The following is a 27,590-nucleotide window of genomic DNA, read 5'->3' on the forward strand; positions in this document are numbered from 1 at the left end:
CCAGAGAAGTTTGTGTGGTGCAAGGCTTGTTATTTCCCAGAGAGAAAAGGCAGCTTGCTGAAAAGATAATTTTGAGGTGGCATTTTTAATCTCTGGCTCATCACAGAGTTCACTGCTGTTAAGTAAGGGTCCTTATTTTTTCTGCAAATGCAAAACCTCCCTCCAAACAGGACACCAGGCAGTGGTGGCTGCTGTCAAGACACAGAGCTGTAGCAAGGAACATTGGTGATTAAGGTGATGACAGGGCCTTGACAGAGTCACCTTTATCTGTCACTTCTTTCCCTTCCCCTTGGCTACGCCTCCTTTAATGGGAACTGACAGTGCTTTGGACCTTGCCTGATGTGGTTCAGCAAGTGAGATTCATTCTCTGCCCTGATCAGTCCCTGCTGGATCCTTCCTCCCTTCCAGAAGTACAGTGAATTCATTACAATAAGTTCCCAGTGAATTCCCCAGTACATCTTTTGGGTTGTACCCTGGAAAGTGCTGAGCTCTCCTCCTCCACTCCATTTCCCAGAGCATTAACAGGAAGGAAAGGGACTCAGCACCCCAGCAAAGGTGCTCAGATCCTTGAAGGACTCATCCTTGGAGAGGGGATAACAGCTGAAGGACAAGATCAGATAAACAGATTTTCAGCAAGGAACACAAGGCCATTGAAGGTTCCTCTGGAAACACAGGACCAATTTCTCTTTTTAAATAATTCAGCTAAGTCCAGGAGAACAACTTGCCCTGCAGAATTAGAAAGGATTTAAAAGAGAAAGCAAGCATTTTGGTTTCAAGGAGCTGGTGGGAAGGGGCGTTCCCTGGGATGGTGCAGCTGAAAAACAGATGTAAAACTGTAAAAGCTGTCACGTTGGAGTAAACCTGAAGTAACTCTATTGTTTTCAACAGGGTTACTTTGGGTTTACACCAGCATGACAAAGATTAGCATATCAGCTTGGGCGTGCTCACTATGATAAGGACTGGCTCAGGGAAGTTGACTCTTGAAGTTGCATTTTGCAACAGGAAAGCACCTGTGTTTCGGGCAGATTCTGTCTGAATCCTCTTATCTCCTTCCTCCCACCAGATCCAAGGTGTTGCTGAGGCTGCAAGTCCTCTCCTTTATCATCCTCACTGCCCCGAACTCTGCTCTGGCCCCACCACAGCAAGAAGCTGTTGTGAATATTGTGTAACTGTGGGCAGGAGGAATCCAGCACACGTGGTAGGAGAAATTCACATGGGGAAGAGAAGGGAGGGTGGAAAAGAGGTTGACGGAGCCATCCCTGCAAATTAAAGCTGGAGTAAATAAGGCAATTAAAACAAAATCCAATCCCAGATGCAAAATGAACAGGGGAAAGGCCCTCACTGCCCATCTCCCTTGAAAATGCAATGCAGAGCCTTGCTTAATTGCTTGTGGCCAAGCTGTAGCTACATGTAGGATAAAATAACAGAAGTGTGAAGGAAAACAGTAAGATACCCTTGAAAGAGGAGGTTGTCTCCATCCATAAGGACTTCCAAGCACTCTTCCTTTGTCACTGACAGCATTCACAAGGGAAAAGCCATGTACCTGAAGCTTCCCAGGAGCTGAAGGAACTACTCAGGTTGCAGGAACATCTCTGAGGGAACAGAAATGGAAGCTTAGAGCCCAGCAGTGCCCAGGCACCAGGCCATGCTCTGGCAGAGCTGGTGATGGGCACCCAGAAGTGGCTGAGCATGGAGCAGGGGTCGGGCCTGCATGGGGCTCCCTAAGGGCCAGGGACCCCCCCAAGTCCTCCAGACCAGGCCCTGAAGGGAGAGGGAAAGAACCACCACCACCTTCACCTCATGTTGTCCCCACAGTCCTTCCCCCCATGAGGGACAGGGCAGCTGCTGGCGCCATTTCAGCGCCCTTCACCCCGGTCTGGCGAGGCAGCCATGATGCAGAAGGGGAGCGCACCCCTCATTCCTGCCACCTCCCACCAGGCTCCACCGCAGCCGCTGCCTCTCTCCCGCCATCAGCAGACACTAAACGCCCCGTGGGTCCAACTCGCGGCCCGGTTTCGAGGGACGGAGTCCCGATCTCTGTGACAGCCCCGGCGCGCCGCACTATTTCCTCTCCCGTAAGCGGAAGGATTTGGCGCACGGGTGGCGGCCGCGCTGCGTTCTCCGAACCCGCGCTTCCCGCCCGGGTTATAAAAGGTTCTCGGTGAGGCGCCTCGCGTTCGTTGTATCCGTGCGCCGGCCGAGCTCGCTGAGGAGACGGCGGCCATTTTGTTCAGTCCTGGGTGTCTGCTGAGACCGGAGGTCGAGGGGGGGTGGGGGGGGAAGAGAGAGAGAGAGGGAAGGAAGGAAGGAGGAGAGGAAGGAGGAAAGGGTAAAACGAGGCAGAACGAGGGGAGAAGTCGGACCGGCCAAGCAGCGAGCGGAGGGAGGGGAGCAGCGGGGAGGGGTCCGCCCGTCCGCTGAGAGGCGATGGCGGATATAGACAAGCTCAACATCGACAGCATCATCCAACGGCTGCTGGAGGGTGAGGGTCGGGGAAGGCACGGGGCGGGTGGCCGTGGGGTGGGTGGCGGCTGAGGCGGTCCCCAGGATGCCGTCCGTGTGGCGTTTCCCTGCTCTCACCTCAGCCGCCGCTTCGGGTGATGCCCGGTGGGCTCGGGGGGACCAAAATGGAGGGGCGCTGGGACGCTTTGTCTTCCCGGGGCTCGTCCCTCGCCACCGCCCCGGGCGACTCCGCTCTTCAGCCCCAACTTTTCCTTCAGTCCTTATGTCCATGAGCTGCTCCTGTTCCCTCATCCCTTCTGCGCTCCCGGTGCATTGCTGGGAGCAGCCGGCGGCCCCTCTTCTCCTCCCCTGCAGCTCTAAGGCGATGCTTAATTTAGGATGATTTTCGTACGAAAGTGTTTTTTAAAAAGCTGGGTCGTTCTTTGGCCTTTCACATGTGCATATGGGGGCTGTTCTTAGCGGTGGAGTCGTGGGGCTCTAGAAATAAGACTTGGTGTATTTAAAGAGGCTGTTGAGGCAGCTTTTTAAAAAACCGGGAGGAGACTGGCACTGGTTTCTGGATATCGTGGTTTTCGCTTTGGTTAGCTGTTTGCATTAAAGCTTCCATGGGGCTTTGACTCCTAATTCGTAACACATGGTAGCTTTTTAAAGTGTGAATAGAGGGTTGGCTTTTGGTGTATCAGACAGTCTGTGGAAGGCCTTATTTTGTCGTTTTAGTGCTTTGGGATGGAAGGAGTTTCGTGGGAGTTTCTAAATTAAAGGAAAACCTAAAAGTTGCAAGGGTTCAGCACCATCCCTTTGGTTGCAGCGGTCAGCGCCAGACTAGAATTGTCGGGCGAGCTTTCTTAGGGCAAAAGGATGAGAACCAGCCAGTCATAATCTTTTTTCCCTACATCAAAGACAAAATCATAATTATTCTTTGAAGGAAACCAGCCTGATGAGCCTCATGTCACATCGGTCACGGCAGGCATCTCATCTGGACTTAAGCTTGGAGAGCTTGGTCAGGGATTTAACTTTTTTCCATTTGGCATAAAGTCATCAGAGATGTTGCTGAGACAAATGATGAAGAAATGTTTTTCAGCTGTATTACACCCCTCTCCTTCTTACAATATTTTGCATGTGTAGTGGTTTGGATAGCAAAAGGTCAGAGGAACAACAGTGCTACTCTAGAAATCATATGGAGTTAAAAATCCTGTAAAAGTCTTACAGGATTATTGAGCTAGAATAAGTAAAAGTAAATAGGGCTTCTTCTGTCATGTGTTTTGAGTCTTGCCTGTTAGTAATTTAAACTGACCTGGTTCAAATTATTTAAATGCTTCCGTTCATAAATTTATACCAGGATTTTTTTTAAACTTTAGTAGGAGGATTTGTAGCTGTCAGGTCCTGTATGTTGTGTGTTTGGTGACATATTAATACATGCTCAGTTTTATTGCAGGTATTAGGTTACTGTTCTGACTTGATTTCTCCTGGTGTACCTTGTGCATTTTTCTCAAAGGGTAGGTTCTTAATGTAAAAAACATGGAACAAGATAATCCTAGAAAGAGATCTGAATTATTTTTTTATTATTTCTCCTATTCAAAGTTTAAAAAAGTAGGAAGATGTATTGTATCTGTTTCATTGTTACCCAGGCTGTGTATCTCTATCAGACCTGAGGAGAGATGAGAGTTCATAAATCAAGGTTCAGAAGGTTTGCTGACAAGATTTTTTTAGGAGGTGATGGTTCATGCAACTAAAGACATTACCTGAGGTTGCATCAGCTGCCAGAACTGAAATTCATTTTTTCTTTTATTGACATTTCAGCTGGGATTTTGGATTCCTTGAGGCAAGGATTGTCTTTCAATATTTAAAACAATTACCACCCTTAATAGCCTATACTAGTGGTTTTCTGTTGCTTATTAAATGTCTGCTATAAACATCTTTTCCAGACAGAGTAATGATTGACCTTTGTGGCAGTCTGTCATTTATATACATTTTTCCAAAAGGGCAAAACAATTCTGCAGTTCTGCAAACTCTGCATTTTGGGCAGAGTGCTAAATGTTTGAATCACTGCAAGCACGATTCTCTTTGGTTGTTTAAAATCTTTATTCATCCTTTCCCTGAAATTAAGGTCCAGCTAAGTAGGTGACATGACTGAATCTTTAAAGTGGAGGTCTGCCACTTTAAAAAATATCTAAAAAATATTTAGAGAGGGAGAAAAAAATATCTAAAGTATTTATAAGGATTCTCCTATTTAGAACAAGCAATAAATTCTTTTTTGGTGCAGTTCTGGTAGAACTGCTGCATAATGTTAGTTATGCAAAGTGTGATGTGACTGTACCAGAAATCCATTGCAAGTGTTACCCTTTCTGGAAAGGTTGTGCAGAGATTAAAATCATGCTCAAACATGAAAACACTGCAAAATCTGTTTTAATAATCAGCTTACTCACAAAATGAGTTACCCAAATCTCTGTGCAAGCTTTAATTTTTAGAGCAATTTGGTAATTCATCACAGCTCTCCTTAAGCTGTATACTTGCATATTTTTATATTGGTTAACTTCAGGTAATTTTGCTAGTAAATAACAAAGGATATGACCAGAGGGCATTATCTCTCCCTTTTTACTGCTAACAAGCGCCAGTATTAAGGAGATAGTTGATGCAGTATTTCAAAGCAATTTTAAAATACAGTTAAGCAGGTACTTATGTTTTATATTATGCCTTAGCATTGCACTTTGGGAGGGAGATCAAGAGAGTTATGTCAGTAGTGAGTCTAGTCTGATGGTGGAGGTGGAGTGGTTAAAGGGTAAAAAAAATAAATTGCTGTTACTTTGTTCCTAATCCCAAGTATTCATACGTATTTCTGAGGGGGTTTTACTTAGTTTCTATCCTGACTTCTCTGATCAACTCACATTGTTCTTTCTTCACATAATGATATTCTTCCACCCGCATTAAACTAAGCTGAAATTATTAGTTTGTACTTGAAAAGACCTGGAAGTATATATTTAGCTTCTCATCCTAAGGTAAATATTAGAAGAGTTTGTGTGCTGCATGCCTATAGTAGAGCCATTTGGCATTGAAATGTCACAAAACCCAGTTTTTTTTTTTTTGGAAAGCCATCCAATGAAAACATTGGACATACCTTTTTTTTTCCTGGAATCAAATTTCTTTGTTATTTTCTGCATTAATGAGGCTTGTGATCTGCTAGGAACCACCTCAGGAGTACAGGTTGTCTAATTTTGTCACTTGTAGTAACTGTATTAACAATTTTCACAAGAATAAGGCTTCTAAAATGTAGTAATTTACAGCATCCTGCCACCTGGATATTGAAATGGTTCTGAAGTGTCCTCAATAGTGGGTACAGATATTTATGGAACTATAGTGACTTCACTGAGGAATAAGAAGGGACAGACAGGGTAACAAATTATGCTTCTGGGAGGAGTATTGCAGGGAGTAACTTCATGGTTCTGAACCTTCAGCTGTGTGTGTCTGCTAAATCAAAACTGCCAGTAGAGATGATGCAGAAAAGCTCCCAGGAAGATTAAAATTCAGTGGCATCTGTATAGTCATGGAAAGGGTTCCAGGAAATGGCAGAATTCCTGCTGAGCATGCAGAGAATGAGTGACAAATCCCAAGATTCCCTGACTGTGAGCATGGCTTACTTTCCCTGTCATGTCAGATGGTGTTCCTGTTGCTTGAGCCCCTTATCCATTACCTTCATCTCATGCCTTGGCAGTTACTCACAGATAAGTAGGGTCAGGTTTGAAAGGGGAGCTGATAGAAGCATATCTAGAAATGAAGATTGAAATGTACTAGACTTACCATGGTAAAGATAAATAGCAGGGTAAAATAACCCAATTTCAACATACAGAAGCAAATGACAACCCGAGTTGATACATGTTACTGAAAGTCCTTTCTGTGCTGCAGCCTCTGCAAAGGCTGTTAAGGAAAAACTAAGTAATGAATGGAGGCTCCTTTGGATAAAGCCATGTGAGGCTAGGCTTCTGAAAGCTGAAATCCTAGTCAGTGCACTAAAATCAGGAAAAAGCTTGAAATCCTCAAACTTTCCTGTTTAGACACCCACAGGTTTCTATTCCCAGTAAAGCCTGTTGTAGAGCTGTGAGGGACATAGTCTCTCTAATTTGCTTTAAATGGAGAAAGAGCATCATCCAGTTATTAAAAATAGTTGAGCCAAAGAGCGTGGATAAACTTCTGCTGACAACAGAGAACAGAGTCTGACAAATGCAGGTCTCTGATTTATTTCTGTCCCCTTTCTGCTAAATCCAGCACTGATTGGGTCTGAAGCATTGCTTCAAATGTCTCAGAGATGTTGATCTGAAGTGTGGTCAGATTTCACTTCATGATGAGTTGTGATACTGGGATGAAGTTTCTAACAGACAAGCAGCACTTGTTGACTTCAAACTGTATAATTTTCCATAGTTTATGTAGCTTAATGCTAGTTGTTTCCTGCTCTGTTGCAGCAGGTTTAAATAATGGGAGCTCTGCATCTGGAGGATGAGGTTTTTGTCACTGCTGTGGATACAAAGAAGTGAATTAAATCCTGTGTTTGTTGCCCACTCAGTGAAGTGGAGGAATTGGTCTTACCTGAGTATGATGAGTGTGAGTTCCTGTTGCTATCAAGCTCTGTCCTGTGTGGAAATGTGTTACAAGATCAGAATTCTTGCAGTTGTGCTGAATGTTCTGTTTGATAATGCTGCTGTGAATTATTGTCATATGAAAAAGTAAACTAGAATGTTTTAAAGGGTTGGGCACTTAGGGGCTGCTTTTCAATTTTGAGTTTGAAATGATTGGAGCAAAGTTGGTAGTGCCTGCAGTAAAGTAAATCAAGCATTTTCAAGTTATTTATTCCCTTTGTGTGGTGCAAAACTGAATGGGAAACTGTCATCAGAACTCTAAAAATAATACTAAAAACAACCTGTGGGATTTCTGGCAGTGTCTCTTGACTTAAATATATGATATGATCTTAAATATATGATATGATCTTGACTTAAAATATGATAGAACCAAGAGAGTTGCTTGATAAGCCAAAAATGAACTGACCTGCTGATTGTTTTCTTGAAAACAGTTTCTGTACAAGAACGTGAGTCTCCAGGACTCCAGCTGACAGCATTTCAACTGCTTTGCTTAATGTAAAACTGAAGGAAAATGAGATTTTTTGGATTAAACTTCTAGTACTTTAGAATATTCTATTTTTTAATACTTATTCTAAGTATCCACTTCCATAAATAGTGCTTTGACTAAGGTACTGTACAGTGTTACAATTGCATGTGGCTTCATGAAAGGATTGTGTGGTGCCAAACTGAACACTGGAAAATGGTAGTGATAGGGTGTGGTGTAGAAATCTGTCACACTCTACATGGGTGTGGTTGTGTGACTGTTGTATGTTCGAGTTTATCCCTCACAAAGAAATCTATAAAAGCTCTCCTGAATGTTAGGCAGCTCTTTGCTTGCACCTAAATGAGAGGGGTGCTCTTTCCTACTTCTGCCTCCTTTCCCCCTCTGCTGGGTGGCTGTTGTACTGCACTCACCTCTGCTTCTACGCCTTCATTTTAGAATGGTGTCTGGTTGTTCCTTTCCAGAAGTTTTCCTCCTTGTCTTGTCCTCTAATTTTAATAACTGGAACCTATGTTGAAATCTCTGCAGAGATCACCCAGGCTCCAGGGAGGCATCTTTTCCATAGTCAGTTCCATCCAGTGGAGAGCTTATTTTTCCAAAACTTCTTTTACTTTATTTGAACAGTGGAGAAGCTTGTACTTGTTAGAAGGCTGCCCAGGCTGAACTGAAATTCAAGATCTTCAAAATTCAAGATCTTGAAAAATTATTTTTAGGAACAGGAGCATCTCAGCCTAAAGAAGCGTGGCCGTATATTACTGTCTGGCAATAGTGCAGCAGTGTGTTGAGACAAGACATAAATAAAATATTATTTGAAATGAGCTTTTTTTCTGAACCAATTAATCTTTGGCTTGTTTTGCTGTCAGTTCCAGGCTGTCATTCCTCAAGTTATCTTTTATGCATCACAAAAACAAGTGTGTATGTGCAGTACTATTGAGCTGTTCCTTTGACTTTATGACCAAGCTGCCAATTCCTATTGTACTGTCTGATCTCTACAAGCTCTACCCTATTTTGGTTCAAAGCAGAGAAAAGAAACTGTGAACACAACATATTTTTCATAGTTGATTATTTTTGCCTTTCTTTCTGGGAGTAAGTAGCTTGAAGAGTCAGTCAGAGAAACCTTCATTCAGACTGAGCATCCTGCATTTCCTTGCCAGCTCTTTCATCCTGGATGAGAAAATCTTTGCACTAAAAATACAGATTTCTCCCACCAGCATGCACTTCTGCATTTTTTATTCTTCTGAAGCCAAGAATATGTTTTTCCAGGATATATAGATCAATGTTAGAAGAAGCTGAACACGCTTGTTTCTTCTGTGCTGATTCCATGTTGGATGAAAGTGATCAAAATGCCACTGGCAGGCAGTGTGCTACAGAACTGCATTTAATTGTCTTGTTCTTGCATCCTTCTGGTGTCTGTGCAGGTGAATTTGTGAACTGCAACAAGCATCATTTTACCTTGTCAAGGTTTTCTAAAAGCAGATGACTAACACTGCCTGAAGATTACACTGGTTCAATGGAAATGTATTGGAGAAACATAAACTTCAATCTGGAGCAGTTTTCAGATTTTCATTTAACCTTCAGCAAAGATAAATGCATAATCTTTATTCATGAGTTTTAGTGACTCAGTGCATTACACAGTCTGTATAATATTTTATACTTTTTAATTTATGGATGTGAGGTGTGCAGGGTTTGGCTTTAGCAATTTCTAACAAGACCAGATGATGGAAAGTTCCATTTTTGGCTTCTCAGAAAGCTAAATACAAGTGTATTGTATTATCTCAAAAGCAAATGTGAATTGTTAAAATTTAAGAATTGGGGAAATTTTAACATTTATAATTCAGCCACCTGATTATTCTGCAGATTTCATTATTGCTTCTGGATAGTTGGCATTTTGAGCAACTTGTTCATGGTTCAGGAGTGTTTGGAAAATTACTGTATGGATGAAAAACCTCATACATGATAAACTGCTGTGACAAAGCTTTAACTTTCATTTATATGCTTCATTACTTCAAATATCTTAATGAATACATGAAGTGCAGTGGTAATTCTGGTGTTGCCATGTAATGTTAGTGTTGAGTGATAATACCCAGGCAGTGAATAAGAGAGGAGCATGTATTGCTTGAAAGAGCACATTACTGAAGCCCTGACTTTTAACCTACAATTATCTTAATGTCACTGTCTCTACACAGTGATTTCAACTAAGGTTTCATTTTGAGGCTTATTTAAGGGAAGGTGGTGTGGTTTAGGGTGTTGTCAATGGTTGTGTGACCAGGGTCTCCAGGAGTCAGTCCACACTGTAAATTGTTTTGGTAGTAACATTGTTGTGTGTAGTTTAGTTTTAAACTACAGCATTGCTACCACAGGAATATCCTTTGTATTTCTTGGTAACACAAATGCAGAGGGAGGTGGGTGATAGATAAATAAATGGTAAGAAAGCTGTGCTGGTGAGTGTGGAATTGGTGTCCTTGTCCTTGTTTTTCTTCCATGTTTGCTGAGTGGAAGAGGGCAGTGCAGTGGTTACTAGTGCTGTACTTCTGGTTGTTTGGATACTGCCTTGGGACAGGCTGCACGCTCCTCCTGGAGCTCCAATGTTGATTATTAAATGGAGACTTCCTTTTCTCAAGTTCAGACAGTTTCCAGAGAACAAGTGGATAACAGCTTCATTTAAAAATATATGTAGTCACATTGGACAAGATGGCTTTTATAAAGAAATAGAACTAAACTGGTGCTATTTAAAATGTGACATTTAACAGGGGAAGTGTTGAGCTATGAATTCTGTTAAATGAAAGCAAGGTACAGCTGAAAGGGAACATGTTATCCTTGCTGTGGCAGCATGCAGTGCACTTTTCCCTCAAGCAGACTGATACTACCCTGTTATCTTCTCATTTTGTATTACAGTGGCATTTAGTCAGGCTCTAAAAATAACATTAAGGATATTGTTGATTTGGATTAACTGACTTCTGACTCCTTTTGACAGTGAGAGGATCAAAACCAGGCAAAAATGTCCAACTTCAGGAGAATGAAATTAGAGGACTGTGCTTGAAATCTAGAGAAATCTTCCTGAGTCAGCCTATTCTACTAGAACTTGAAGCTCCACTGAAAATCTGTGGTGAGCCCCATGATTTTGATTTGATTCTTGAGGGGGGTGGGAAATGTGTCAGGTAAATACAGACCTTAAGCAGAGAACAAATGCCAGATGCTACTTTCACCAAACACTCCAGACCCAAAAAGTGAGCAGTTCAGTTTCACCAGGCCTTTTGAGGGAGGAATTCACTAAGCTTTTAGAAAGGAGCATTTTATATCAGTGAAATGTTTGGCCCAGTCATGACAGAACAAGGAGAAGCAAAGGAGAGCCACAGTAGTTTATTGTAGCTGCTTTTCAGACTTGAACAGTGGCTTTACAAGGTTTTTAAATCCTTTAGCTAGAGGTCAGATTTCCATTTGGACGTGTTGCTTGGTTTCTTGCCTTTGTTTTGCACATGTATGAATATTTCAGAGGAGCTCTATATTTCATCTCAATGCAGTTAACTGATGCATTACATAGACATCAAACCTCAGAACGTGATAATTTTTATATATATTAAGACAAACTAATCTTTATGCTGTTGGCTGTAGGTAATGGCAAGTTTTTATTCTTTAGGAAGCATCAGTCATTTGTTCTTTCCCACTTCAATTTAATTTCTGACTCCTCCCCACAGGTGACATCCATGGGCAGTACTATGACTTGCTTCGACTCTTTGAATATGGAGGTTTTCCCCCAGAAAGCAACTACCTGTTCCTTGGTGATTATGTTGACAGAGGAAAACAGTCTTTAGAAACAATTTGTCTTCTCTTGGCCTACAAAATTAAATACCCAGAGAATTTTTTCCTCCTTAGAGGGAACCACGAATGTGCCAGCATCAACAGAATTTATGGGTTTTATGATGAATGTAAGTACTGGAGATGTGAGTCTTGGCTTGGGAGTGCTGAGTAGCTGGTGCTGCAGTGTTAGAGGACTCTCCTAATCTGCAGTTCCCTTTGCACTCTTTGGGAAGGGGAGGGAAGGATATGGAGGGGGGGCTTGGCTTCACCAAAGAAGGGACTTGAACTCATCAAATTGCTTCCACCAAGGAAGGGAAATGTCCTCTCCCTGATCCTCACAGTACAAAGCAGGATAAAAGGGAGTAATTTTATTAATTGGCTGCTATTGGCTGTTCTCATTATTGCATGTTTGTTAAAGTTCCTAAGATAACATCATCTAATGAGAAATAAGAGAATTTTAATTTGTGTTTTCCAAAAGTTCACCTCTGCTTCTTTCATCTGAGAGAAGAGGAGGAAGATGTGTGCTTGTGTTATAACTTCAACTGAAAAATGGGCTGCTCTTTACAGGTCTTTACCTGTAACCTTGTAATGCTAAAAACAACCAAACAAAAAACCAACAAGAAATCAAAAAAAACAAGAAAGACTTTGCCCTTCTCTGGATGCAGCCCTGCTGTATTGTGTCCTGTTGCTTTGGCCATAATGGGGCAAAGTGTGTGTGGAGCCTTCTGTGAGACCTCTGCTTGGGTTGAGCAGCAGATGTTTGCTGACTCAGTAGGTGGCTTCAGCTGCAGAAGTTGTTTCTTCTGACCCAGTGCATCAGCCTTTTAATGAAGAGTAATGTGTTTATCTGGCACCACCAGCATTCCTTTTCACCAGCCACAGTGCTGCTGTGCAGTTAATGACCACCCTCACAAAACAGGAAATGTTGCTGTGATGTAGAAGTTTATGTTCATGTTTCAAAGGATGTAACTTACAAATCCAGGTGATGCTGAGGAGATTAAACTGTAAAATCAGTTGTGCACTGGAGCATTCTCACAACCTGTGCTGTGGGACGTGGTTGACTTGCAGCTCCCAAGATGTACTCTCCATGTCTTGTTCTCCTTCAGTGAGGAGACAAAGGCATGTGGTGTTTCAGAGATTAATCACAGCCTTAGTCATATATTACAAATGTTCAGGTTTCCTATCTGTTGGGAGAGTCCCTTTGAAAGTAAAACTGTAGCACTTTTCATTTTTCAGTCCTGTTTCTTTGCCTAAAGGGACTTGATGTGGTAAAGCAGTAGCAGAGGTTTAAAGCAAATCTGCTTGCTAAGGTTTGCTGTCTTCCCCGTAAGAAAAGAGCAAATGGCAAGATTTTCTGAAATGGATCAAATTCTCCAAGGGCTAATTTTCCAAAGGAAAGTTGGGACTGGAGAGTCTGGAATGTTATTCTGCTGTCCTCAGAGTCACCTCAGTGCTCTGCCACGGTGAAAGAGACCTTTGCACTTTCTAGAAAGGAATAAAATGTGTCAGTGGGTACTGGAGGAGATAAAGTGTGCATAGGCTTTAATGCTGACTTTTTGTCAGGAGTAAACTTTAGGTAGCCATGTTAGGTTGGTTGAAATTTGTGTTAGAAAAGCATATTGAGTGTTTTTTTTTCTCTGAAATGTCTTCTAGGTAAGAGGAGATACAATATTAAGCTGTGGAAAACCTTCACAGACTGTTTTAACTGTTTACCAATTGCAGCTATTGTGGATGAGAAAATATTCTGCTGCCATGGGGGTAAGTAAGAGTTCCTGAGCTGATGTTTGAGAACCTGCAGTCTCTAGGCTCAGTCATTGCAATTTTTTTATGTTTCATAAACATTTTTAGGGATTTTTCTCTGCCTTGGTTCCTGTGTGAGCTTGATTAGTGTCAATTTTTGTGAATCATTGAGGTGGTAGTTTTGTGAAAGTTTTTTTTTTTATATCAAAAGGCATATTTAATGTAAATCCTTGTAAAGTAAAGAATCCTTGTAGCTTTTTTCTTTTTAGGCTTACATGACTAGGAGTTTTATGTCCATTCTGAAAACACATCTTGTCTTAGAACTGTAGAATGGTTTGAGTTGGAAGGCACCTTTCAGGATGGTTTGGAGATTCATTTGTAGAAATTCTGTTATGCTGTGTGATGCCTGCCTCATGCAACTCTTCAGAGTAGTAAATGACTTGCTGCACTTTAAATGTTTTAGCACCAGGGAGACACAATGAAAAGTGGTACCAGGTCTGTTTGATACTGTTTTCATTTTCACTGGGCCTGTTATTTAAAAGAAACATCCTCTTTGATTTCTAGCATTGTGTCTCTTACTTAACAGTTCTTGCAGAACATTTCAGTGAGATTCTTGTAGTGCAAATGCTTCTGCTTATCTTGCTCCCAGTAAATCTTTGAGAAACTGACTTGGCTTTTGTTACAAGAGCTTTAAAACAAATGCTTGAATAAAATCAGTTAACATTGCCACTGTGCTGTGTAAAACTGCAGTGGTGAGTCAGTTTGCATACCAGTTACTTTTCTCTTGAACTAATACCTCAATCTTTAGTTGGACTAAACTGAGAACCACTCCTGTGTCTCAACTCTGCCCAGGTTTGTCCCCTGACCTTCAGTCCATGGAACAGATCAGACGGATCATGCGCCCCACAGATGTGCCAGATCAGGGGCTGCTTTGTGACCTCCTGTGGTCTGACCCTGACAAGGATGTCTTAGGATGGGGTGAAAACGACAGAGGAGTGTCCTTCACATTTGGTGCTGAAGTGGTTGCTAAGTTTCTCCATAAACATGATTTGGATCTCATATGCAGAGCCCATCAGGTATTTTAATTTTACACATTAAGCCACAGAATAATTTAGGTTTGGAGGGACCTGAAGTGGGCAGCTGGTCGTCCCCCCCTGCTTTGTGTATTCAACACAGGACAAACCAGTGTAAGGCTGAGTTGCTGAGGATCTTGTCCAGCCAAGCTTTAAATACCTGCAGGGATCAGGATTCTGATCTCTTAACAACTTGTCCCAACGTTTAACAACCCTTGTAAAGAACTGTTTTTTCTTAATACATATAAACTGTGACTGATTCCTGAACAAGGTTCTCTTGAACCTGGCACAGGATCCTGTTTTTCTCCTTGCTAATGGGCTCTGTGCTGAACAGGATCCTGTGATGTTCTTCCTGTTTTGATGTAAAAGTTTGAAACTCATGCTCCTTAGATGTAGCCATTTTTTCAGCTGCTGTTCCAGCTGCTTTGCACCTTGGCAGGAAGAAGTTGCTCAGTCTCATCTTACTGCTTTTCTCTCTAAAGGTTGTTGAAGATGGATATGAGTTTTTTGCAAAAAGGCAACTGGTAACTCTCTTTTCTGCCCCAAATTACTGTGGAGAATTTGATAATGCAGGTGCCATGATGAGTGTGGATGAGACCCTGATGTGCTCTTTTCAGGTAAGGTGTTGGAAGATTTTACCTCCTTGTTAGTGCAGTCAGACCTTAAATGTGCTGTATCTCAAACTGTTGCAAACCTGTAATGCTTGCTTCAAAGGGATTTTGAGCTACCACGTGTAGACAGAGCTTTGCACTCACATCTTCAAAAATGTGAGAGGTCCTTACTGGTGTGAGTGGATGAACTGGTTTACTCTGGAATTAAATTTTCCAAGCAAACTGTCAGCTGTTACCCTGCTTCCACTCTTTGCTCTGTCCTCTCATAGCTGAGTAGGAAACACCTTTATTTTGAGGCATGTTTATGACTTACCCAGCAAACCTGTGCAATGCCCTTACTAGTCAATTAATTAATTGATTAGAAGAAAACTAAAGCTTTTTCTAAACAACTCAACTATCTTTTCAGATTTTGAAACCTGCAGAGAAGAAGAAGCCCAATTCCAGCAGACCTGTAACGCCTCCCAGGGGGATGATCACAAAACAAGCAAAGAAATAACCAGTCTGGCTCTGCCTTCTTGGGACTTGTACTATATTATATAACCTCCATTTTTAAAACTGTAATGTGTACTGTTCAGCTTGCTCAAAATAGGTAATGTGTTTGTGGTTTTCCTTTTCACCTGATGAATGGCATTTGCTGGTTGTAACAGCAAATCAAAGACTTTTCTCCCTCCCAGGAAAAGCGTTTTAAACTTTCCCTCCATTGGTGTCCACTCCACAGCATCTTATCCTCTCCTGATGGGTGATTGTACAACTGACCTCCTCAACCTGAACAACGAGTAGTGTGTAAATGCTTGTTTTCTTCTTTAGGATCTAAAGAGGGCACTCGTGTGCTGTGAGAGTAGAGATTTGTTACTGTCAGAAATTACATGCTGTTTGTACAAACCACTGTGAACTTTTTTTTTTAATCTTAATCTGTTTTAAAGGGATTGCTTTTCTTTTAACATCTTGTCATGGACACGTTAGTTTTATTGCTGCCAGCATTTAGAAGTAACCTTCAACCTTGCCAGCCTCCCTGGTATGATGTATATTTAATTCAGCCACTCCTCCCTCTCCGTATCCTTCCAATGATGATTAAAGCCATTATTTTAAGTGTTTGTGTCTCTTTCCTGAAGCCAAAGTTCGCTTAGAAAACTCTTTATACACCACCCAGCACTCTGACTTGGCAGGGCTCTCCCTTCACTCCTTCCTCCTGGAGACAAAAGGAAGTCCTGACTTGAAATAGCAACTAGAAATGCTGTGCTGTGGGTTCTGTCCCTGGTAAAAGCAAACACGTTTTTGTACAGTTTCTGGAAGCTCAATCAAGTGGACTGGTTCCCTGTGGCAGAAATCTGGAAGTTACAGAAATGGATCTAGAGCTGCCTGAATGGGTTTTGTTGCATTTTAGCCTAAAGACTTTGTTCTACAAAAAAGGCCTAGAAAATAGCTTGATAAGCCAACCAGAGGGCTTGATCTGGATCACTGGTTTATATAAATCTCTCACGGAATCTTGTTTTTTAAAACCTGTTAATCTTTTTTGAACAGATAACAGTGTACAATACCATGTAGTGAAAATCACTTATTAAACGAAGAAATTGTTAAATCTTCTCAGTGTCAGTTTATCACAGAACTATCCACACTCCTGCTAGCAGAGGACCTGACTTAGATAAATAAATTGTTCTGAAAACCCATAAAATCTTGGTTTGGATTTGTCTAACATGCAAGCAGTGGAGGGATGGTTGGATTCACACCCAGCTTTGGAGCTTTTATGCATAAATATTGACTTTAGATACCAACACCCTCCCACCAGAGTGGGTGGGCACAGGCCTGGCACTTGCAGGGCCCTTGGTGGGTGGCTGTGGGACAGGAACTGTGAGGATGCTGCTGATTTTTCTGAACTGTTTTTGTTTTTTTTTTTACAGCCTTTCCCAGGCTCATGAAGCAGCAGCAGCAGGGCCTGGGGTACGTGTGGGAGGACATGCTGCTGGTTCTGTGCTCTTGAACACAAATACTGCTTTGTTGAGAGCACAAATTTAAGGTTATAGATGAGAACCAGACCAATTTCCTCTGATTTTTAAACTAAATTGTCACTGGGGAAGGAAAACTCATCAAACCTGGCCCTGGCATCCCTCAGCAAGGCTCAGGAGGTGCCACGAGTGGGTAGGGGTGGTGCCTGCTCTGTGCAGTCAGCCCTGCAGAGGAAAGCTCTGTTGGTCTCTGTTCCTTTATCTGCTGCCTTCTCTTGTGTGTTTCCTGCTAAATATTGCAAGATATTTGCAGTCAGATGAGGGAGCTTGTTCAGCCTGAGCTGAAACAGCTCCAGAGATGAACTTGTGCCTGGTGGAGTCTGGTTCTGAAGGACTTGGTCACTGAAATGCCCAGTGAAAACCACCAGCTCTGTTCTGTGCCTGCCTCATGGGGGAGTTTCCCTTCACTCCTGGAGTGAGCTGAGATTAGTTTTTTTGACAGAAATGCATCTTCTGGGCCTTCCCCAGCCACCGATTTTGGTTTTTAGTGTTTCTCTGCCACATCAAAGAGCTTTTTTCCTTCTTTGAAGGTTTGCTTCCCCCCTCTCCCCCCCCAAGCTAATTAATCAACCACCTCTTGGTAACTTTTGATGAGCTCATTAGATGAGGTGTCAGAGACTCAAAGGCTTTCTCATAAATTTACTTTCACCTTTTAAAATCCCTTTTGTGGTTTCCTTTACAGCTCTCGAGTTTTTCTATCCCTTTACTTTCCCTTACTACTCTGCAGCAACAGCACACACCTGGGACCAGGTTTTATTGGACTTGTACCCAAAGGGATGCACAAACCTTTCTGTAACCACCCTTCCTGTCACCATGTCACACCTTTGCCCTCTGCGACTTTGTTTTTTCTTTCAAATTTGGTTTTTTAGTGATTCATGCACCCATTTTGGGCTGCATTCCCCTGGGGCGGGTCACGTCCCTGAGCTGCTCAGGGGGCTGAAATCCCACGGGGCTGTGCTGGAAGGGTTCCTGCTCTGCCTCAGAAGCAGGAAGGGAAGAAGAGGTACTGAGCTGGCCACGATTTGGGATCAAAAGTTGAGTTTGAGAATTGAATTTCAACACATTTCAATTAAAAAGTTGAATTTGGGAGCCCCCATTCCAGCGCTGCTGCTCCGAGCTGCAGTAGAATCAGAATTGGCTGGGTTGGAAGGGACCTCAGAGATCATCAAGTCCAACTCTTGATCCACTCCCCCCGTGGTTCCCAGCCCATGGCACTCAGTGCCACATCCAGGCTCTTTGGAAATATCTCCAGACACGGAGAATCCACTACTTCCCTGGGCAGCCCATTCCAATGCCTGATCACCCTCTCCAGAAAGAAATTCTTTCTCATCTCCAACCTAAACCTCCCCTGGCACAACTTGAGACCCTGCCCTCTTGTCTTGCTGAGAGTTGCCTGGGAAAAGAGCCCAACCCCCCCTGGTTCCAACCTCCTTTCAGGGAGTTGTAGAGAGTGATGAGGTCTCCCCTGAGCCTCCTCTTCTCCAGGCTGAACAGCCCCAGCTCCCTCAGCCTCTCCTCATAGGGTCTGTGCTTGAGTCCCTTCACCAGCTTAGTTGCCTCCTTTGGACCTGCTCCAGCACCTCAATCTCCTTCCTGAGCTGAGGGGCCCAGAACTGGACACAGGACTCAAGCTGTGGCCTCACCAGAGCTGAGCACAGGGGCAGAATCCCTTCCCTGGACCTGCTGGCCACGCTGTTCCTGAGCCAGCCCAGGATGCCATTGGCCTTCTTGGCCACCTGGGCACACTGCTGGCTCATGTTCAGCTTCCTGGCAATCCAGACTCCCAGGTCCCTTTCTGCCTCTCTGTGCCCAGCCTGGAGCTCCCCATGGGGTTGTTGTGTTGAACCTCATCCCCTTGGGATCAGCCCAACTCTCCAGTCTCTCCAGGTCCCTCTGCAGAGCCCTCCTGCCTTCCAGCTGATCCACACTCCCCCCCAACTTGGTGTCATCTGCGAATTTGCTGATGATGGACTCAATCCCCTCATCTAAATCATCAATAAAGATATTGAACAGAACTGGGCCCAACACTGATCCCTGGGGGACACCACTAGTGACCGGCTGCCAACTGGATGCAGCCCCGTTCAGCACCACTCTCTGGGCCCGGCCCTCCAGCCAGTTCCTAACCCAGCACAGGGTGCTCCTGTCCAAGCTGGGGGCTGACAGCTTTTTCAGGAGGATGCTGTGGGAGATGGTGTCAAAGGCCTTGCTGAAGTCCAGGCAGACCACATCCACAGCCTTCCCCTCATCCACCAGGCAGTCACCCGATCATAAAAGGAGCTCAGGTTGGTCAGACAGGACCTGCCTTTTTTAAACCCGGGGCTGTGCTGGAAGGGTTCCTGCTCTGCCTCAGAAGCAGGAAGGGAAGAAGAGGCACTGAGCTGGCCACGAATTTGGATCAAAAGTTGAGTCTGAGAACTGAATTTCAACAAAATTCAACAAAAAACCTTGAATTTGGGAGCCCCCATTCCAGCGCTGCGGCTCCCACTGCAGTACCCACCTTTCTCCACAAGACGGCGCACCGGGAAAAAACACAACCCAAATAACACCAAAAAACCCGAAAAATACCAAAATAGCAGCGTCCCCCTTACTTTTTTTTTAATTATTATTATTCTTTTCCAAACATCAGACTCGGTGGCACCGCTCCGCAGGACGCGCAGGAACGCGCGGAAAGCAGCGGAAAGCAGGGGCACATCCCGGGGGTTTCTCTGCGTTTTATTGCATCATCTGATTCCTGCCCGGCAGCAAGGGGCTGTTTGGAGGCAAGAGAGAGACAGAGGTTTAGGTAGATTTAAAAAATTCGGCTTCTCTGTCCCAAGCAGTGACCCCAAGCCTGCAGACACCCCAAGAGGTCCCATATTTTGGGGCTTTTGTGCTTTATGTAGGTAGGAACCCAGGTTAACTAAACCCAGGTTTAACTGCAAATGAAACCCCCGAAAAATAATTAAAATATAAAAAAATTGAAAATTAAAACGAAAAAACGAAATCATCAAAGCAAAAATTAAGAAATAAAATTTTAAGAAATAGAAACTTTAAAAAGAGGAAAAATTAAAAAAAACTAAAACTAAATGTTAAAAAAATCAGTGATCTTATAGAACTTAAAGAAAAATTTAAGAAATAAAATCTAATATTAAACATTTAAAAATAGAAATGCTCTATAACTCTTAAGTGCCACCTTTAGTGCAATCTTACATGGTATTTTAAGTGGTATTTGAGTATTTTAACATATTAAACATCCAGACCCAGTGGACGTGGTTCCAGTTCTCACACAGAAGGGACAGGACACCCCGTGAGGCCTTTCCCACAGCCCCACTGCCATTCCCAGAGCTTTGTAGGAGTTGGGAAGGGCAGACTGGAGCAGCAAAGACTTCCCAAAACTTGCTGAGCATCTTCCCAAAAGGTAGCAGGAAATTAGTGATAAAATCAAGTCCTTTTTGACTTTGTGACCTCTGTTGTGCATCGGGGCCTAAGGTGAAAGTGTTGTAACTCAGGAGGAGAAGCTGAGGCACCAGCTTGGAGTTACTCCAGGTAGTGGGGTGTTTCTGACATGTTTCTGATATGAAAAGAATCCTCTTTGCCCTCCTTTTCAGCACAAATCATCCTGGTTTGCTGCGGAATGAGTCAGTGCTGGTGTGGCTCCCAGCCCTGAGTTGTTGGGTGAAGCTGCAGGGCTTGAAGCCAACGATTCATGGCAGGGAAGGAGCTGATCTGGGGACTCCTTCACCCTCAGACACACGGTCCTGACACCCACCGTCCCAGAGCAGAGGCCTCAGATGGAGATTAACAGCTGTGACTTGTGAAAAAGGGGGCTGCTGCTGTAAAAAAATCAGTGTAAAACTGGGAGTTTGACCTTCCAGCAGGCTGGGAGGAGGTTTAAGGTGAGGCCTTGGGGTGAGGCACCCAAGCTTCCCTTTCTCCAGTCCTATAAGGTTGGATTCACCCCTTGGTGGCACCAGCTTGGCCTCACCAAGAGGATTGAGGTTATAGAGCAGCAGAATTTGCCTGTTTTCTTCTTAAAACCTGCACTCCATACCAGTAAGAGGCTCAGGTCTGAGGAGAACACCTGCATCTCAGCTGGTGCCTTCCCCCATTACCTGCTGGTGATGGTGTTGGTGTTTACTGGGATCAGCTGAGACAAAAAGGGCTGAATTGGCTGGAAACCCTCAGGGTAAAATTCCTCCCTGCTAGTGCCCCAGGGTTGTGCTGTCACAGTCCCACTCCTGGGTGTCCATCTCTGCAGGTAGGTGGTTTGGGGAGAGGGTGGAAGGGTTTGGGGTTCCAGGAGGGCATTGCCTGTGCTGTTTCCCCATCCATCCAGGGATGAGGAGATGGAAGGGCCTGTGCACTTTGGGATGAAGTGCTGGAAAATGTGCTCCAGGAAAAGCTGTAGGCACTCTCCAGAAGGAAACCCTTTTCAAGAAACAAATGTCTTTAGGCTGTAAAAAGTGCAAAAACGGAGAAAAGTTTCTTCCTTAGAAGAGAATTAGGAATATTTCAGGTTTGTCCCAGCAGGGTGGGGGCCCTGATCCCTTTTTGCAGCTGTTTGCTCAGGGCACTTCCCAATGCAATTTGTGTTTGAAAGATGGAGGGAAACCCCAAATAAGAAGAAGCCTTCTGCTAAAACACCAGCCTGTGCATGGCAGCAGGGAGCTTCCTGCTCTTAAACTTGTGTCATCCTGGTTGATAAAAAAAAAAATAAATCTAGAAACAACCAAAAAAGTTTGAGCCCCATCCGGTGTGTCCTGTTCGGGCAGGTCCCGTTCAGGGACGAATCGCAGAGAGCCAAAGGAGGGGAAGGTAAAGCTGCGAAAATGGAAAATGTCGGACCCTGGATCCCTATCTGGAGACTCCGGGACCCGCTCGGAACCATCTGGGGCGCGGTGGGGCCGGGCAGGGACTGCGGGGCCGCCCCCGGGCGGGGGGAGGAGGCGTGGCCGGGCCGGGGGAGGCTCCGACGGGAGCAGCCGGGACCGGGTTCGCGAACGGTACCGGGGGCAGAGGGGTCGGGGTCGGCCCGGTGGGTGCCGGCTCGTGGCGGGGGGGGATTTGTAGAGGGGTCCCCGGGGCTGCCACGTCCTTCCCCTCGGGGGTCCCGCTGGGGCGGGGGCTCCGTCCGGCTCCGGCAGCCGCCATGGTGGCTCCGGGGCGGCGTTGCGGACATCGGGGGGTTGGGGACCCCCAGACACAGCCCCGCTCCTGAGGGGGCTCCAGAGCCCGAGGTCCCAGCGAGCTCCGAGCCAAGCTCACGGCGGGCTCCGTGGCCGAGGTGTCCCCCGCGGGGCTCCAGCGGCTCCGGACGGAGCTGCTGCCACAGCCATGGCGGCCTGGGGCCAATTCCAGCCCCTACAGCTGGTGACGAGGTGGCCCGGAGCCCTTGTGCCACCACCGCTACGAGCAGACCCCCCCCCCGGGGAACCCCGAGACCTCGGCTTGGCCGGAGGGAGGGGAGGGAGAGCAGCCCGGGGGCTTGGGCTGACCCACGGGTGGGCCAAGGGTGGCTTGGGCTGAGTTCCTGGGGAGCTATGGCTAAGGATGGATGGATGGATGGATCCGCCGGGATGGGGCCGGGTTTGTGGGCCAGGAAGCTGCACCGGGTTGGTCCAAGAGGAAGAGGTGGTGGGGATGGAGCCTCTCCTGAGGTGCTACCAGGATTGGGTTTGGGGTTTGGCGTTGGTCTTGTCCCTCACTGGGTGCCCGAGGGTGAGGTCATCTCTGGGAGATGTGGGGAGAAGAGATTGGGGAGGGTCTGGCCAGCACCTGAGGGGATCACCTGCTGATTTTGCCTACAAAGGTTGAGTTATGGGGGGACTGATGTTAATGAAGGGGAATTATGGCAGTTCTGCAGCTTGGTGGGGTCTCTGGAGGGTGAGGAGGCTCCAGCTGGCCCGAGGGCATCTGGGCTGCAACTGTGGCCACCTGAAGGGATGAGGGCAGCTCTGGGAGTGGAGCAGAGGGTTTGGCTCAGACCCAACAACAACAGCAGCCTGGGTGAGCAAATGAAGGAGAGGAAACCACCTGCCTCCAGCTTCTGACACTCCATCCATCAGTGTCCAGCAGAAGCACAATGGCCCTTTCCAACAGGAGAGGGGCAGCTGCCTCCCCTTGCGTCGTGAGATGCAAGATAAGGGCTGGTTTTCATTTGTTTGTGGTTTTTTTCTCCTGTAATAGATGCTTCATTTTGAGATGTGAGGAAGTTCCTTGTTCTAGAGCAGCACCACAGGGTGCAGAGAGCATGGGGTGGGTGGTGGGGGCTCTGTGGCACACGTGGGAGGTGATGCAAAACCAACAGCACCACCGTTAAGCAACTTCCCGTCAGCAGGGCCTGTCCAGAACACCCACAGAGCATCACACTCCTGTCACGCTTCTTGGGCTGAAAGGAGGGGGATTTGTTGTCTTTGGTCAGCCTGCAATGGGGAGGTGACACTCTGCTCTTGTCCCTTGGGTGGTGGCAGGGTGACAGGTGACACTCTGCTCTTGTCCCTCAGGTGCTGGCAGGCTGATGCCAGCTTGACCCACAGCCATGTCCCGGTACCTGAAGCACTTCACGGTGGTGGGGGATGACCCTGTGCAGTGGAGCAACAATTATCAGAAATGGGAGGAAGAGGAGGATGCTGGGGAGAAGCAGCCAGATTCCGAGATCAAGCTGGAGCCCACCAGGAGCCACATCTCCTTCCAGGACATGATGAAAAAGCTCTTCAGCTCCCACAGGTTTCAGGTGAGGCAGAACAAACTTGGGGTTAAAGTCACCTGTGACAGCAGAGCTGTGGGACTGGGAGCATCCCCCATGCTTGCAAGAGCTGCTCCTGGCTCTGAGCTGGGCTGTCCTGCCTGAAATGAGGTGCTGGGATGGGTACAGACGTTTCCTGAGCAGTGAGAAGCCTTGGTGCACACTCCTCGTGATGCAGGTGGAGGCACAGGCTCCCTGAGACCTCCCCATGGCAAGCAGTGGGAAAGGGCTGGGTTTGGTGGGGAGCCAAGTGGTTTTGTAGCAGTGAAGCTTTGGAGGAATAAACCCCACCATGAGGGGACTGTGGGAGCCCTGGGTGGGGGCAATGGGAAGCACAGTGTGATACAAGCGGCTGAATGGGGATGCAAGGTGTTGGGGGGTGTTTAACTGGAGGTTGTGGCAGCTCCTCCAGCCCATCTGTCTGTGCTAGGAAAGAGGTCACATTGGTTCTTCTCCTCCAACAGATCCTGGTTGTCTGCTTGGTTGTCCTGGATGCCTTGTTGGTCCTTGGGGAATTACTGATGGACTTGAAAATCATCCATCCAGACAAATACAACATAACCCCCAAGGTAAAGTGCAAGGAAATGTCAATGGGAACCACAGTTTCCCTCTTTTTGGTGTTCAAAGCCCACTAGACAGGACAGCTGGGCAGACAGGACCCAGACCTTCAGCTTTGCTGAGTCAGCAGTCACAGGCAGAAGGACAAAGATCTCACAGACTCACTTATTCTTGCCTCTCTTGGGGTTGTCTTCACCTGGTCTGGCTTGCCCAAAGCCACAGCCATGCTCACTCTGCTTGTCCCTTAGAGCAGGAGAAACATCCCAAGTCCTCCTTGTAAAGCCAGATGCGCCCTCAAGCAGTGGAGATTTTCCTGGAGGCTTTTCTGGCCCTAAAACTTGCACCATCTTTTTTTTTTTTCCCCCCCAGGTTTTCCACTACCTCTCCCTTTCCATTTTAACCATCTTCCTGGTCGAGGTGGGCTTTAAAGTCTTTGTCTACCGCTGGGAGTTCTTCCACCACAAGTTTGAAGTGCTGGATGGGATTGTTGTCATCGTGTCTTTCATCCTTGATGTCGTCCTCATTTTCCGGGAGCACGAGTTTGAAGCTGTTGGGCTCCTGATCCTCCTGAGGCTGTGGAGGGTGGCCAGGATCATCAATGGTAGGTGTACATGGGATGGATTTGTTGATCTTGCCTAAATTGCCTGGGTTTGGGTCTTTGTTGCCTTCTTGAAGCCACCTGTGAGATCCTTTGGTGTTGCTCAAACTCAAGACTTTCACCCGTGGGGTTTTGTGGAGCCTTCCCTGGGCTGGGATTTCTTTGGATGCTTCAGTGATGGGGACACAGCAGCTGGGCCAGGCACAGCAACATTGGCACATTCCCCTAAAAACAACCCACAGTCTCTTCTTGCACCTCTCCCTGCTGTAGGAGGGTGGCTCATGTTTGAAGTTCCCATGGTTGGACCCTTTTGGCACCACTAACGGGATCAGGGCAAACTCCAACCTTCCTGAGCCTGCTGCTCAGGGTTTTACTGCTCTGATGTTGTGCTTTGACTCCATCATTCCCTCCAGGGATGCTGCAGGGAGCATCCTGATCTCACCCAAGATCTTTCTCACTTTTTCAAAGGGTTTGCCATAAAAAGAGGGACATAAAATGTCCCCAGATCAGACCTGACTGACTCTGCTGTTGAATTGTTGCATCTAAGTGTAAATTCTGGAACAACTGTGGATGGAAATGTTTTTCTTCTTTCTCTGGGAAAGGATTTTGGGATGTAAAATATGCAGCTGTGAGTTAATCCCTAGCTTCTCCATGGAACCTCATCCCAAGTGCTTTCCTATGAGTAGCTCAGTGAGCACCCCATGCAGCTGTAGGGTTTGGTAGTTAGAATAAAAGGATGGATGGAGCTGAACCTATCATCTGTCCCCCTCTCTGCTGCTCTTTTGGGGACAACGTGCCTGGTGGTAGTGGCTGGGAAGAGGGAAAATGTCACTTCTGCCCAGTGACCAGTCAAGAGGTAATGGGTTCAAGTTGTGCCAGGGGAGGCTCAGATTAGATATTAGGAAAAAATTCTTCACCAGAAGAGTGATGGAGCACTGGAACAGGCTGCTCAGGGAGGTGGTGGGTCACCATCCCTGGGGGTGTTAAAAAAATGAGGAGATTTGAGCACTTTGGGAGATGATTTAGGGTCATGTGTGACTGATGGTTGGGACTCAATGATCCCAAAGGTCCTTTCCAACCATTATGATTTGATGTGAAAGGAACTCACAGCTTGACTGGGGTTGGAGTGAAAGTAAGAAACCAACCACAGGAACCTTGGTGTCTCTTAACACACCATTTGAAGCAAAAAAAATACCCCAAAAACCCCAACAGTGTTGTATTTACAAGTAAATCTCCTTCACCTTGATTGCTCCTGGTTCCCCCCGCACCATGCTGACCCAATTGGGTCAGAAATTCATCTGAAATGAACCCCAGAACCCTGAGCCTGCTGCCTGTAGTGCCAGAAACAGCAGCAAGCGTCAGGCCCTTGTGCAGACTGTTCTGGCAGCAGCAGCAGGAGAGCTCTGGTGGGTAGGAGGAACGTGATGTTCTTTATGCTCTTAACAAGTTGTTTTGTTTTTTTTCCCTTATTTCTTATTTCCCCTCTCGGAAACGGGTGGGAAGAAAATGTCTTTTTGCTGCGGGGGGGTTGAGTTCACTTTTAATAACCTGACAATTTTTCAGTAGAGAAGTGACATCCCTGCTCTCAGGAGACACCCAGTGCTCTGACTGCAGCCTCCCAAGGTGAAGCCAGAGCCTTGAGGTCCTGATGCTGTGACACCAGTCCTGGGGCAAGGGACATGAACCTGGTGCCCCAGGCAGTTCTGTTTAGAGAAAGGTTTCCCACTACCTGAAACCAGCTCAGACTGAGGCCCCTTGTGGCACCCAAGCTGCCAGTTACACCCCCACCGAGGGAGCAAATTAAAATTTGGGATTTAAATGACAGTCTGACTGATTAGGGTGGCTCTTAACAGAGTATCTGAATCCCTGGGGTGGCCAATTTAAAACTTTCCTCAGTGAGAAAAGCACTTGGGAAGTGTGGGTTGAAGAGGACAGAAGTAGGGCTGGAGAGGAACAGGTTTAACTCCTTGACACTGTGCCCCTCCTGCTCATAGCTGTTTTACCCCATAAAATGAACCCCCTGGGAACTGTTTGGCAGGAATAATCCTAATCCTATCTAAAATGAACCCCCTGGGAATTGTTTGGCAGGAATAATCCTATCTGTGAAGACTCGCTCTGAGCAGCAAGTGTCCAAGCTCAAACAAGCCAACCTGAGGCTGGCAACCAAGGTTGAACAACTGGAACACAGCTGTGGAGAGAAGGTAAGAAAACACTTCTTGGTTAAACAAGTTTTACCCACTGGCTGCTCCCCAGGACAAGCTGGGCCAGGATCCTTTTGCAATGTTGCTCTCAGCTTGGTTTCCTCACCAGAAAGTTGTGGGGTGAGCTGGGCTGAGAGGAACCCCAGCTCTGCCCATGCTTCCCTTAGCTGCTTGCTGCCAAGGATGACAGCTCCCACCTCTTATCCAGATTTTCCAGCTTTACTGCACCCTGAGATACATTTCTGATCTCTGGGAAGCTGTTTTAAGGTAAAAGCTGTACTGCCTTTTTGCCTTTTGTCTCCCAACAGGAGCAAGAAATTGAGAGGCTTAACAAGATCCTAAAACAGCATGGACTCATCAGTGAGCAAAAATAGGAGCCTGGTTTTCTGAATTTGCCCCCAAGAGTGCAGTGCTGAAAGGTTGCAGCTTGACCTCCAAGGTTTTCCTGGTTCTTTGCTTTCTCTTGTACAGTGTTGTCTATAAACATTTTCTATTTGACCACCCATTGATTAGATCTTGGGATTACAAACAGAGTTTTGCTGGGAAATTAATCACCCATACTCCCTGTAAACAGTGATTTCATAAGACTCTGTACACTTGTACAGTCAAACCAGCAAAATAATTTAATAAAGACATATTTACAAGCTATAAATCCACAAAAGTACCACCTATTTTAAGTAACTGAGTTGTTCTGTGATTGTGCTCTTTGTTT

At 45.7% G+C, this 27,590-nt stretch overlaps 2 protein-coding genes across 2 annotated transcripts; both read left to right on the forward strand.

Annotated features, from left to right (window-relative positions):
• Positions 1-2,179: 2,179 nt before the first annotated feature.
• Positions 2,180-16,367, forward strand: PPP1CC (protein phosphatase 1 catalytic subunit gamma). The gene is made up of 7 exons (XM_030460520.1): positions 2,180-2,482; positions 10,547-10,678; positions 11,268-11,498; positions 13,024-13,128; positions 13,963-14,186; positions 14,666-14,800; positions 15,201-16,367. Exons 1-7 carry the CDS (start codon positions 2,428-2,430, stop codon positions 15,288-15,290), a joined length of 972 nt encoding a protein of 323 aa, XP_030316380.1. The 5' UTR covers positions 2,180-2,427; the 3' UTR covers positions 15,291-16,367.
• Positions 16,368-21,721: 5,354 nt separating this feature from the next.
• HVCN1 (hydrogen voltage gated channel 1) lies at positions 21,722-27,583 on the forward strand. The gene is made up of 6 exons (XM_030460734.1): positions 21,722-21,779; positions 23,280-23,509; positions 23,986-24,090; positions 24,449-24,680; positions 26,766-26,878; positions 27,187-27,583. The coding sequence occupies exons 2-6, from the start codon at positions 23,315-23,317 to the stop codon at positions 27,250-27,252; spliced, it is 711 nt and encodes a 236-aa protein (XP_030316594.1). The 5' UTR covers positions 21,722-21,779; positions 23,280-23,314; the 3' UTR covers positions 27,253-27,583.
• Positions 27,584-27,590: the final 7 nt, after the last annotated feature.

The sequence above is a fragment of the Calypte anna genome, chromosome 15 (assembly GCF_003957555.1).
Source record: "Calypte anna isolate BGI_N300 chromosome 15, bCalAnn1_v1.p, whole genome shotgun sequence".
NCBI classification, from domain to species: domain Eukaryota; kingdom Metazoa; phylum Chordata; class Aves; order Apodiformes; family Trochilidae; genus Calypte; species Calypte anna.